This window comes from Colias philodice, chromosome 22 (assembly GCF_061535455.1).
Source record: "Colias philodice isolate Cphi_HAF_F1 chromosome 22, ilColPhil1 Martin Lab GWU primary, whole genome shotgun sequence".
NCBI classification, from domain to species: Eukaryota; Metazoa; Arthropoda; class Insecta; order Lepidoptera; family Pieridae; genus Colias; species Colias philodice.
This window is the reverse complement of record NC_143107.1, coordinates 3,508,981-3,524,069: the sequence shown is the minus strand read 5'-3', so window position 1 is coordinate 3,524,069 and position 15,089 is coordinate 3,508,981. Positions and strand designations below refer to the sequence as shown.

The following is a 15,089-nucleotide window of genomic DNA, read 5'->3' as shown; positions in this document are numbered from 1 at the left end:
CATTGCTATTCTCAGAACTGCCGAATATTATACAGAAAAAACTTCATAAAATTTGGTCAAATCGTTTCGCAGAACTTTGGCTGGAAACGAATATAAATCAATATATTAGGTATAACCGTATGAAACATATATATACATTTATTTTCAGAGGATTATAGGTCTCTTTTTAGTAACCACTTATTTAAGGTCCTTAATTTATTTAAAAAGCGTATAAAAATATTCTTAAATATCGTGATAAATAAAATTTAAGAGCTAAAGAAGTTTTTTAATACAATGATTATAATGTTACTTATAGATGTATGAAACCATTTTGCCCTCAGTTCTATAAAAATAGGTGACGAATGCTTTATAAATATCTCTCCTACGAGATATTTCTTCTTCAAAGAAAAAAGTGCCGTAAAAAAGATTGCACGAACATTATATAAATAAAGTTTTATTGTAATAAAATACTTTTCCTGATTATTACCTTGGATTAAAACTTGTAAGTTTAAAAGATGAATTCGAATATGGCTGTTTGAAATCACTTTTTTATGATTTACATGATTTAAACCATAAAAAGTGATGCTATTGTTTCCAGACCTTGCTATGCACTATTTAAAATTTCATAAGTTTGAGTTCGACTTAATATAACTAAAAATTTATTTATTTAAGGCAAAGCAATGCCCTAGAAACAACTTAACTTATTTGAAGTTCTTACCTTGGCTTTTATTAAGTCCCAGGAGCGTCACAATGATGATGAGGACACTAATCTTGAGGCGGCTGATGACGTGAGCGGGCATCTCTCTCTTTACCAGCGCCATGCTAGCCCCGTCTCATCCATTCGATATATAACTGCGTTCGATGCATTGTCTGAAAGGAAAATTTAATCTATATCAATAATCAAATTCCCATAGGAATGCAAAAAGTTCACCGCGGTAAAAAGTTGTATACGTCACGCTCTAGCCTCCTAGATATTATAATATTCAGACACGTATTTGTAAGTAGGCTATAGTATTAATATAATATGATCTTTTGTAGGAATTTTCTCTTGATGACGTTTTCGTTTCGTTTAAAACAATAAATACCTATTATCCACCTAGTATGACAATACCACCAGAAATGTATGTTCGTCATTTATCTAGTCTATAAAGAACATAATAACATAATATACGAATAGTATAATCATAACATTGGTCGAAGATACACACTATTTTTCTCACAATCCAAGGTGAAAGAAACTATATCACAACGCCCATAGTCGTTAAACCCGCTATCCAGAATATTACGCAACCAAAATATAAGATCATAGATACTATGTAATAACAGGGATGATGTTGCCAAAAAACAAACTCGTTTTAACTCGCGCCGATCCTTTCATTTCCTTTTACGATACTGTTTCGAATCTTCTGGAAATTTTTTCCAGAAACTTCTCAATTAGTAGGTTTACAAAGCGTGTTAAAGTTTTCGCCCATTAAGGCTTTGGATATAACGGGCAAGTTTTAATGTCTTTTGAGATTCTTTACGGTGTTGAAAGCGTGTATTGATGTAGTAGATAGCAACTGTGACGTTTTATTGAGGCAGGGAAATTAAATAATTGTCATCTGTGTTTGATACGGTTTTTTTTTCAACATAAAGTTAATAGTATCTGCAGATATCATTGATACGTTATAGTTTCGCGAAAACTTTAAGATTTGTAGTAAAGTGAAACTTCTTAAGGCGCGTTGAGAGTAAAATTTCAAGGCCGCGTCATGGCAATACAGTCACGTCATGGAGTAAGGCTCTCGCTTTCTCTTTTTCTAGAGTAATTTCTTAGATACGATCGGATATAATAGATAAGTTATATTCTTGTGGAATCTTTAGGATTTGTAGTTTCGCAGTTTGTTTGATTTCATGTAGAATTATACACTGTATTATTATTTTAGCGTGTGATGTTCAGTTATTTGAATTTGTAAATGTTTTGGGTAATATTATGAATAGATACAAAGCGGAACCATTGAAAGTTTAAGTCGTTAATTATTATAAAAAAGATGACCGATCCTTCACTGTCAACGAAGTTTACGAACATAAAATTCTGAAGCGATTAGCAATAGAAAATACTTGTTTACAACAATATTATAAAAAAGTCAGCGTTTAGGAAAACAAAATCATTGACGTTTCCTCTCTTATTGAAATATTATTTATCCAATCTGTTACAATCTAATATATAAAATTATCGTGTAGCGGCGTTTGAAGATAAACTATTCCATAACGGCTTTACTGATTATCATAAAATTTTTTCTGAGCATTGAACAACATCTATTTTTCATACTCCTAAGATCTAATAAGAGAAAGGCAGAACAACGTTTACCGGGACAGCTAGTTAGAATATAATATTATGAGAATAAGTTTGCTGCGTCACTGCGGTATGCATCTCATAACCAAATGGCTGTTTATGGCACCTGCACTCGAAATGGGATTGGTTTTACTAATAAGGCTGTGTACATACGAAGTTACAAAGCTATACATACATCATATTTAGGACTTGTATTATTAAAGAAAACGAAGGTTGAGATAACTATTTTTACTTAATAATTCTACCATTAGTTGTAAGTTAACTTCATTGTTGAGCCAAGAGTATACGCGATTTTGTTTGATTTAATCATAGTTAAGGTATATGCTTGTATTTTTTCATATTTGTGCATAATAATATCATTTCCGCTGCGAGATTGACAAGTCTCAGTCAAGATAGACCACTATAGCCGAAATTAGGTCAAGAGCACTATTAATTCTGCAATGTAATCCTATAATAATATCCAAAATATTTCACCTTATTATAAAAAAGCCAATATTTCTTAAACACCCAAATGATTTATGATCTACTAGTCAAAATTGCCACATTTTCATCCAACCCCTTCTAATGAAACGGAGATACTTTAAAAGTGAAATTTAGAACGGTCATTTATTAAAACAGCCTTCAAGTTACAATATAATAAGTATTTTAATCGCGAAATCTTAACCAAATTTCGAGTTTGAAACTTCCCAGGACGGTTATTCAAGAGGTGTTCGTAATTGTTAAACAAGGTCACTATAATAATAGAGTTTGATCAAGTCGTAATTAGCGTTTGCTTTGGTAATTACGGCTTTCAATCAAAAGGGTTATCGTTTGCTTGTCAACTAATTGTATAGAGACAATAATGAGCAGAATGACATTCTAATAATTCCACTAAACTTCTCGTCGTAATAATTTTAACAGGTCATCATTATAAGAAGTTGTTTGTTAGAAACTATTTACTTAGATACGAATAGTGTCTAGACTTAGATGACCTCGTTACTGATCAACACTATACAAACATGCTAAAATGTTATATACAGTTGATGTTTCTAATTTTGTCGTTGTCATAATATTATGTCTACCACTACTGGCTATTGAAAAATCATTGATAGTTTTTATCATCATCATCATCACTACCAGCCCTTGTTTGTCCACTGCTGGACGAAGGCCTCTTCCAATGCACGCCACTGAGCCCGGACGACGGCCCTCTGCCGCCAATTGTGGCCAGCAACCCTGCGGACGTCGTCACTCCACCGTGTAGCGGGGATAAGTTTATATACTTTAGCTATATCTAAAATATAATAATATAATAATATAATATAATATAATAATATAATATAATATAGTTTGTAAGGATGTATGGATGTATGGATGTTTGTTACTCTTTCACGTAAAAACTACTGAACCGATTACAATGAAATTTAGCACACATATAGAGGGTAACTTGGATTAACACATATGATAGTTTTTATCCCGGAAATCCCACGGGAACGGGAACTATGCGGGTTTTCCTTTGCAAACGCGGGCGAAGCCGCGGGCGGAAATCTAGTATCTAATAATAATCACACAAAGTCGTCAACGTCGAAACTAGTACCTACTATTTTTGTATAGGAAAGATTTACTAAATACATTTTTTTCTGACGTGGTCTTAATCGAAAACCAAATGGATATAACAAACTAGATTTCCGCCCGCGGCTTCACCTGCGTTTTCAAAGGAAAACCCGCATAGTTCCCGTTTCTGTAGGATTTCCGGGATAAAACTAGCCACTGTCTTATTCTGGGTCTTCAGTTACCTACATACCAAATTTCGTTGTAATCGGTTTATTAGTATCTGATTTTTACAAGAAAACCTCATATTGATGAGAACTGAGAAGGAACTGCAAAAGACCTTCAAAGAAAATTAGCCAAAACGTTAACCTCAAAAACGTTTCCCTTTATTCAATTGCCGAAATTGAGTTTGCGTAATAAAAATTACGTAACGGGATAAGGAATTAGTTAATTTGCATTATTAGGTGAATCTTTATCTTTTGTGTACAAATTGCGCTGTTTGTTGTTTCGTTTTGGAATGTTCTCGAATGTTTTAGACGGTATAATACCAAATTAATGGTGAGAAAGTTATTCTGTCTGTTTGTTAAGCTTTCATGATTAAACCCCTGAATCAACATTCATGAAATTTTTAAATATTAAGAACACCACTTTTTGAGATGATGTTAGTAATGTATGGCTGTTACGAGATGCCTTCGATTAAGTGCACACAAGCAAAAACGCGCGCGGAATGATAACTAGAATTATATGGAGTTATGCGAATACCTACACAAGTAAATAAAAGGTAAATCGTTTATAATAGCCTTTTATTGATACCCCATACAAAAACCTAACAGGACCTTCGAAAGAACTATCAAAGCAATACTCAATTGTAATAAAATAATACGAAACGCAATAAAAGCAAGGTATCCATAAAAAGGAATAATTTACGAAAAACGTAAAACATTATGTGTCAGGGGTCGTTTGTGCTGGGAAATATAGGATCCGGTATATTAACGTTGTATTCGATTTATTTGTATGATAAATTATGGATTATTTATGTATTTACTTTATTTGGCATCTGATAGAGTAACGGATTTTCTGGAGAATTAATACTACAAAAATAGTAGTACTTTATACTAAGGGCCGATTTTTCAATGCTTGGATAAAACTTATCCGTCCAATAAAGTATTACACGATAATATTAAAATGTCACATAAACTGTCAAATACGGGCAATTAGAATACGTTTTTAAAATGGTAGTTTTATACATTATTCAACGAATAAGTTTTATCCAAGCATTGAAAAATCGGCCCAAAATAGAACATATTTTATGAAAATTAGTTACGAAATAATATTAATATGTCAGATATTTTAGAAATACATAGTTTTATTGTATCGTATAAAATTAATAGCATTAGTAAACCTAAAGCCTAGAACTTTTAATAGTGTTACTTAGATATTTGTCAACTGTTTAATACAGTAATTAGTTACTACGTATGAAAATACATAATTATCATTACTTACACCACACAATCAGTTCAACGAAAAAGCGCTGCAAAATAGTAATACCACGCTACATTAATCTAAAAGCGACTTTAAAATAACGAACTTTAAATCCACTATCCATTACATGACTAATACCGAAAGAATATAAGTCAAAGTGGCATTGTTAAGCTAAGCCTCACAAGTGAATCGTGAATAAAATGTTGGGTTATTTTTAGAGGCGCTTTTCTACTCTTTAGGGTTAAGTCTCGTAAAATATATTGATTACGGTAATCCTACTAATATTATACATACATACGAGTAAATGCGAAAGTTTGTGAGAATGGATGGATGTAGGTTCATGCAAATACTACTAAACCGATATCAATGAAATTTAGTATGTAGCTGTATGTAAGGTAATGTAGGTAGCTGAAGACCCAGTATGTGACATAGGCTACTTTTTATCCCGCAAGAATTTGCGCGATAAATTCCCGACCCTGTAATCTTAGATCTTACTTTATCAAATATGCGGGTTTTTCTTTGAAAACGCGGGCGAAGCCGCGGGAAGAAATCTAGTAATATAGTTTAAAATTCGGGGGTCTTGTACTTGTCTTAGCTGTTGCGAGGTTTGCATGTTATATTATATTGGTTTTGAGGTATCTATAGCGATTTAAATTAGCTTTAAAATCTTGAAAATATGAAATTAATCATCTAATCGAACTTTAAACAGTGCATGTTGTTATTACTACTATTTGTATTTCATTTGACTTCGTGCATTACAAAATGTAATATTAATTAAAAGTACAAAGACTTCAGAGTTACCGCTTTCCATATTTATTAAAAATATTTGCTTAAAAATCCGCATTAAATTTGTGTAGTATAATTATAAATTAAAAACTGAAAAGCTCGGATGCTTCGAAGCATAATGTATGATGAGCTTACGACGCTCTCAGCAGCAGACAAAACATTTCGCATTTTATGGCTTTTATAATATTGTAATAAATAACTTTGATATTTTCCATATTCAAATCTGAGATTACTAGACTACAGGCACAGATTAGAGAATAGTTACTTCGTAACTACAGGCCCATGTTGAAAAAGTTATGGGTCATTTGAACCACCAGGTGACCTATCTAGAACGATATAAGAGCATAAAATAATAAGTACAGGTAGAGATTTTTTCCCCTTGTCTCCATGATTTTTTCACGGCCGCGGCGTTGCGGAATAATGGATTAAAAGTAGTATTGAAATAGTATGACAAAGATGCCGTACAAAAATGGTGGTCCACAAAGTCGGAATTTATTTTTATTTTCCGACAATTGCCGGGGTAAATTTGATCATTTGATTTTGTACGGCATCCGGCATCTATTTCTAAGTTCGTATTTTAGCTTATTCATATGTTTTACATACCGATTTTCACATAATATTTCGTCTAGTATATACTTAGGAAGTTAGACTTTACTCAACTAGCAGACTGTTTGATTCCAGTGAGTATTACTGGGCAGTTCCACGCTTGTATATTATGAAACCAAACTTCGACATCAATTCATAGGATTATAGTTGTTATTACCATTCACGAAGACCTAAAAAGGCATATTCAATATGAAACTATAAACAATAGGTCCACTGAAAAGCGGAATGCAAATAGTTTGAGCGTTATTTGCCTTAGCTTCTTAGTAACATGTGTATTGCGTACTTTGTGGTATTAAGTCATATTTGGAAGCCTTCCAAATTGGTTTGAGGCTCTCGTCCAAACTATTTATGATGCAGAACATTTTAGCAGTTAATTTTGCAGATTGTAAAAATTTAAAGCAAATGTAAATGTTTTTGCATGTAAAGTCTTTATCGTTGTTGTATATGAGGAAATAAAAGGGGTGTTTTCTTTTAATTCATAGTGAAAATTTTTGAAAGGAATTTTTGTATGCCTTTCATATTATGGGTGTTATGATGTAGCTGTTAAAAATGTAATGTGAATTTAATTTTCTAGTGTCTATGTTGTTAACACTAGGTTAATTCCTTTGTAAACAGGATTAAATATTTAGGATACTTATATTTTGTGAAAATAACTAAAATAAATACGGTTATTTAGGGTTTTGATCATCAACACTGTCTGATAAGTTTAACAAAAGTTGTTCACACCTGTTTAATGTTTTTATATAATAAATCACAAACAATATGTGTTAGGAATTTTAACATTTTAAATAATATACCGGGGCTATCGGAGATTCATAGGAAAATAGAGATTTGTAAGGATTTTGCATCGAATGAAATGTTGCAAGCATAACTCTGCTTATTTTATTAGTGTTCTTGTAGTGATCTTACGGGGCTAGATGAATTATTTATTCAGTTTTGTTTGGAAAATATAAGTAAATATGACTTTAAGGCATAAAAAAGAATGTTTTGCTTATGTTGTAATATATAAAATATGCAAAAACAAACAATGCATATTGTTTGCCTACATTACATACAATGCCTTTTTTCTGTTCGTAAAAATAAGGAATACTCAACTGTAAAAGCAAGAAATCCTAGGTTTCTCGGTGGGTTGTGAGAAAGATAGCATTCTACAAATCAACTGAGTATTTACAACAAATCGATAGCATAACTCACTATATATTATACTCCCTGAATGCAAATGAATGAACAATACAAGCTATATTGAACAATACAATGTTCATCACTTCCTAACAAAGCTCTTATACATTAAAAAAAAAAAACGAAAATCCAAGCCATTTCAACGCAGACATCATCCAAACCATTCCGAGAAGGAAGCTCAAACAATTACTCGGAATAAATCGACAGTGAACTGAATGGATATTTCTAAAATTCCCCGTCCGAAATATATTTTAAACTTAACGCCTTTCCATTGCCTACTTTCTTTTCAGCTCAGCTTTTATGACCGGATGAAATGGGGTAATGGAAAGGGAATATCTTTTGCAGTCGCGAATTGGAATGTTTACGTCACGTACGAATTACCATAAGTTGGAGCGATCTGATGCGTTTCAGATGTAAATATTGCTGATGTGGATGGCTATTGAATTTGGCGGTGTGAGTTCGATTTGGAAGACGTCGTGTGAACGGGAAAATTACGTGTCTCTGATACAGCTTTTTCAAGAAGGTTATAGTTTAGCAGCGATGTAAAAGACACGTCTCCAACTAATATTATAAATGCGAAAGTTTGTGAGGATGTATGTATGTGTGTGGTATGTTTGTTACTCTTTCACGCGAATACTACTAAACCGATTACAATGAAATTTAGCACACATATAGAGGGTATCTTAGATTAACACATAGGATAGGTTTAATCCCGGAAATCCCACGAAAACGGGCACTATGCGGGTTTTTCTTTGTGTCAGTGAATTAATTTTTCAAATCAGTGAAATGGTTCCTGAGGTTATTGTATTATATTGCGTTCAAGTAATCAAACAAACAAATTCCTTAGCTTTATAATATTAAGTAATAGGTACCTACCAATATATTAATTTATATGATAAAATATTGTAAGCGTACACAAAAATAAGCAGAAGAACCAAGTGACCAGGAAATTAGTGTAACAATTATTATATTTTTATTCACTCTCTATCGGTATAAATATAGTAATTCCTATTTATAGCGCGTTTTGCAAAAATTCTTCGCATTAATATCTTTACAAACAAAATTCTAAGCTTTGAAAGCAATATATTACAATAATTTCAACAATAAATGTATGAATATTGTTTATTTTGCAGTATTGTTATATAAATGGTTTCAAATTAAGTTAACTATTGCATTAAAGTTTTATTGGTATGTATAAATTATTCCGCTAATGGTATTGGTTTATTAATTAGTAACCACACTTGATTAGTGTTTCAAGTGTTTGGTTAAACCGATAATTATTATTAAACTAACTTCCGCCCGCGACTTTGCCCACGTGGTGTTTTGATAAAAGGTAGCCTATGTTCTTTCTCAAGGTCTAAAGATTGTCTGTGCCAAATTTCATGAAAATCGGTTGAGAGGTTTAAGCGGGAAAGCGTAACAGACAGACAGACAGACAGAGTTACTTTCGCATTTATAATATTAGTAGAGAAGTAGGGATTACGTATTTAATTTACAATGATAGTAAGAATAATAATTATAGGATTTGGATATATAACTCAAACTTTAGAAGCACTTTTGAATCGTCATTACGTATTGCACGCCTCATAAGCGAAGCGTTGAGGTGGGTACTACTGTCACTTCGCGCAAAACATCTGATTTTTCAAACTTAAAATGTCTTTATGTATCATACATTGCACTTGTAAGATAATACATACACACACATATTAAGAAAAAACACTATTTTTAACGTTCATGATATTTTTGATGTCATTTTTGTTATTTAAACTAGTTAAAAAACAGTTTAAAAAAGTTCTGTCTTGGACGTCCGTGTGTCTGTATGTGCGGATCCTTTTTCTTGTTAACACGATAGCGACCGAAATACTTTACTAATCGAGTCTTTTTTTTTCTCTTACGCTTGAGTATGCTCAGGAATAGAACCCTTTCATTTTTCAGGGTCTGATTCGATGTGGTTTAATTGTTATTAAATAAACAAAAATAATAATTAATAAATATTTATTTAAAAAAAATTATGAGGCGTGCACTTTTGGATTTTCCAAATAATTTTTAACATTTACCACCGATTCGGAAAGCAGTATCTATCGAGAAGAACCGGCATGAAACTCCATAGTTGCTCTTTTAAAATCATGTCATTTATAATACCCAAATAAAAATAAGCCATTGTTTTATTACAATATATTGTTTAAATCCAGTCTATTTGATTAAAAAAGTTGAAGGAAAAAAATACATTTTTGGTTAATAATATTATTCGTTAGTTGGTAAAAGTTACGAATAAAATAACATAACAAGAGTTGGCTTGTATACGCGCATAATATCATTCTATACCTACTCTATACTAATCTAATATTATAAAGCTGAAGAGTTTGTTTGTTTGAATGCGCTAATCTCAGAAACTACTGGTGCGATTTGAAAAATTCTTTCGGTCTTATGGTCGATAGCCCATTTATCGAGGAAGGCTATAGGCAATTTATCACGCTAAGACCAGGAGCGGAACAATGCGGGTGAAACCGCGGAGCACAGCTAGTTTATAGTAAAGATACACCGCAGTAGGTACCCATAAATCTAAAGTAACAAACAAAAAAAATAAACAGTCGAAGAAAGATCCCACTTTTTGAAGTAGGTAGAAAATTTCATAGGTGGCTGGCTTCACTGTATTCCCTAACACTCTAATTTATGAATTATGAATTTTCGTGGAGGCGTTAGCTTGCGGTTGGAGGTCATACAAAAAGGTTTTATAGTCCGGCCTTATTACCACCGGCCCGTAAAAGGTATGGTTTGAAATCATTTCTAGAAAGTATTTTCTAATTTATTTAATTCTGTATATGTTATAATATAAAACCCAACGGTAATGTTCAATATTCAAATAAAGTTCTTATTTTAATGAAATTAAAAAAAAATTGTAGTTATTAATATTTTATTAATTAAGAATTGTTTAGAAAGTTATTTAGAGGGTAGACCAATTATTTAAAACGATGCTTCAATATCAATATTATTTTCTTATAAATATAAAATTAATATCTTGAAGTCTTATTCACTTTCACAAAACTTGTTGTGTAAATGTAATAACATTAAAACCATGCATTCTTCTTACTAAAACTGTTAACTCCTTTATGTTCTAACGATCCATCAAATGTAACATAATGACAGAAATATAAGCATCCCGATCGGTTTTTAAACGGGCAGTTTCATCAATCATGACTCAGTAATTTTTCACTGTCTATTTAAAATGAACGATTTGCGTACAAGATGTATGGGCTATAAGTTTTTTTTTTCTATCTAGAAAAGGTCGTGGAATTGTCTATTTATCGACACAAACTTATAAAACTTTTATTTTTGTTGAGTTCGAATTTTATGTAAGTTTTTGTCTAGAAACCTAGGTACCTAGTGTTAGACTTATTTTTGAAAGTTAGAATAAGTTATTATTATTTGTATTATAAAAAACGGTTTAAATATAAAATTTTGAATCCTCGTAAAATCGAATTACAAGAAAAATATAATAACTTTTAAAATTAATAAAAATCGAAATAACGTGAAATGCATTAACAGGTATTAACCTACTTTAAGCAAAAAGAAATCAACCTTCATTTCAACAAAAAAATAATCCTGATTAAAATGAAAACCAGAAATCAAACCCACTTTAAAAGTATAACAATTACTCGTCATATGGAACCGAATCTCGTAAACAAAATGGATTATTCAGAAATTTAACGAGAGAGTTTCCTGTATTCATTTGTTTTATACAATTTTCGTGACAACCGAACCTTTTGGTCTGAAAGTTAACGAATTGTTAAACAGTAATGAAGGGTTGTATGAATTCAGAGCACTTACCGATTGGTTTTGCTCTTTTAGCTGTTTATTTGTTTATCATGTTGTTTTTTACGTGCAATATGTACAACCGTATTATCTTAAATAGTGAGTATTTAAACAAGTAGATTATGATTTTTCGTGTGTTATGATTAAACTCAAAAACTATTGACCATTTTAAAACAATTCTCTTTAACAGACGAAGCTGGGAAAAGCGGCTTGTGTAAAATATCTTGAAGTTACATTTAATATAGAGATAATAGAATTTAATTTAGGTTTAGAAGTTCAATTTAATTTGTTGATGGCTGTAAGTCTAATCTGTATTGTTGAAGTGAAACTTCTTTATCATATTTTTTTATGTAACATTTTTTCGTTACGCGTGACATTTTTCCGTTACGCGCCTTCTTTTTCTTATCCCTACCACGCGTGATTATACCTATTTCTGTAAAGTTGCATATAGCAAATTATTTTTTGAAAAATAAGGTTATAAAAAAGTTTCACTTCTTACGTGTGTACACAAGTACACGCACACATTTTTTTTTTTAATTTAGGTAAGATGTGTTTCACATTCCTTAATATTCCAGTTCTTTCTCAACTTTTGTGTAATGTACAAAGTAAAAGTACCTACTGAACCTTTAGAATAAAATATACGAAGGTAACTAATAAAATACTCTGAAACTTTCAAACTATTTTTATTAATCTTTACTTAGAATAGATATTCTTTTGTTGGCCAGGGATTTATTGAGTAATAATGTATATTCTCGTAATCTGTTTTGATATTTATTCACGATAAGTACAAATAGATTATTTTAAATTGATTCTTCGAATAGTCGCAGGAGTGATTGTAAATACTTAGATAGAAGATGGTGGATGGGTAAGGTATAATCTTGAGTAAAATTGGTTTTCTAGGAATAAAAATTAAATTAAAAAGAGTGCTAGAATATATTTATGTAGCTGTATTTAGGTATCAACAGATAATATAATATTGAAAAGAGTAAAAAGAAGAACGGTTAAAAACGTAATTCATTTAATCATTTATTATTCATTTAAAAAGTTAAAGTTAAAAACTAATAATATCATAAGCTGAAGAGTTTGTTTTAACGCGCTAATCTCAAGTCCGATTGGAAAAAATCTTTCGGTTTTGGATAGCCCATTCATCGAGGAAGGCTGTAGGCTATATATCATTACGCTAAGACCAACAGAAGCGGAGCCAGGCGGGTGAAACCGCGAAGCGCAGCTAGTATTTAGTATAATTTGAACAGCTAGCACGACCATGGTAGTTAAGTCTACGCGAATATCTTTGTTTTTAGATTGAAAACGTAATCTCAACTGCAGTGAGGTAACAATTCCTATTCTCTTGATTATTTTTCTATCCAATTTCACCTCCAACCATTTAACGTGATTGTCACCAAGAAAGAATAAAGCTATATGCATTGCTTCAAGATCGAGTTTGTTCAATTGGCTATCAGAGATTAGAGAAATTAACAGACGTGTTACAAACTTCACAATTACAAATATTGCAAATTGGGTGTTAAAAAAAGATTGTATAGTTACCTAGTAATGTATAAGATGCTATGAAGTTTGTGGACTGTGTGTTAATCGTCAATAATGATAGTATGGCGATAATTAATGAAGCGCGAATTACATACCAATGTCTAATTGTATTAATACCAACTTCACTTGAGTTAAATTGTTGCCACGCAGATTACATTGATACGTTAATAATTATTTATCAAAACCCATACAGTTGACAATTGGATAAAAAAAGTAAACATATATTAGTCTATAGTATTATGTATTCCATGTATTAACTTAGACGTAAAACATAATGTGTCTACATTATGCATACAATGTATAAACTAAATACATAAGTAAAAAATAAGCTCATTCTATAAACTGCTTATTAAAAAAAATATCAAATAACGGAACAAATGTAACAATAACAAATAGCATCAATTCTCCATGATTCCTACTTCGCACCCAACCAAGGCTAAATAGTTACAAAGGAACAGTTAAGTAAAATTTATTGAAGAGCTTAAAGTCAACGTATCGACACCTAGAGACTTAGAGATCTTAATCCTCTGAAAATACTGTTCCAAACTTGCAGCGTTAAGAGAAAATCTTGCTGGAGAAATTGTTTCCTCATATAACAATGTGAGAAATTCTGACGTGGAATATCTATAAGGAATATTTGGTTTGACGGGATTGCGCGAATCAATTGCATACGTGTCATTCTTACAAAAGATACGTTTATAGAAGCACGAGGCTTTACTCACACGGTACGGAAATAAAAAGTTGCCTGCAGGTTGTAGGTTGGTGGCTAATCAAAATTAAGCGAAAAGATCGTTCGTGTCGTGTGACCTAAATGGTATTCTAACCTTGCAGAGTTAAGGGGAAGGTATAATCTATCTCTGGAACTAATGAACTGATCATTTATTTTGTTTAGCAAACTGGATCTTAAACGGAACTTTCCACCGACCAATAATTTTAACTAATAAAACATAAAGCCCGATATAATAACCAAAACAAAAGTCACGTCTTATGAGTGAAAATATTACTTCAAAACAAATAAATTTAAACAAATAAATATTCATTTCTAACTTGTAAATATTTGCCCTGTCAGTTTCCTCACATTGTTTTTCAGAGAATTATTGATGTGAATAATGTGTCGATAAATTAAATTCTGACACCTTAACCAATAATTCCATCGTTTTGTTCGTAATTGAGGTTGTGAAATAAAGATATTTTTATTTAAAAAATGGGAACAATTGTAAATTTATCATTAGAAATAACTACCTACATCGTTCTATACGTCTTTAATTGTCTAATTTGTCAAGGAATTAAACCATTACATACTATTCAAAAATTACATAGCATTATGGCTGTTCTAAATTATGTACAGAATTTAGCGCCACTGACAAGCAATGTGAATAAGCGCTTTCACCAAGGTCTGTCGCATTAATTAATTTGAAATCAAATATTTATTGTTGAAAATTGAATATTACGGCGAAGGATAGATACAAGGAAGTGATTTTAATGACGTTGCGACATTTGAGCGTCTTTTAGTATTAATAATAAACATTTTATGAAAGAGAAGCTTAATTAATCGTTAGGAATAATGGAATATTATTTGAGATTTGATGAAATAAACCATATAAATATAACAATATATACATTACTTTGTACAAGTTACAAAAGGTGACAGTACTAAGTGCTTAGTGCTTGTCACACAACTAAGCCCCTAAATTCAAATCAATTGAGAAGTAACCGTTTACATATAGCAGGTAGTATAGAATGTATTAGTGGCCAGAAATTCGAAATGGTCTTTGTTTTCGCTTATAGGTAAAAATTGTCACTAATTAACTTGTGAAGCTGTTTACACGGTCAGGAACAA

The 15,089-nt window shown here is 31.4% G+C and overlaps 1 protein-coding gene across 1 annotated transcript in view; it reads right to left on the bottom strand.

The window, feature by feature from the left end:
- Positions 1-15,089, bottom strand: part of LOC149478377 (zwei Ig domain protein zig-8-like) — a 123,193-nt gene that overhangs the window by 42,910 nt on the left and 65,194 nt on the right. Inside the window, exon 2 of the mRNA XM_089709583.1 lies at positions 698-849. Within this exon, the coding sequence (XP_089565709.1) occupies positions 698-800 (103 nt within the window). The 5' untranslated portion in view covers positions 801-849. The remainder of the gene's footprint in view (positions 1-697; positions 850-15,089) is intronic.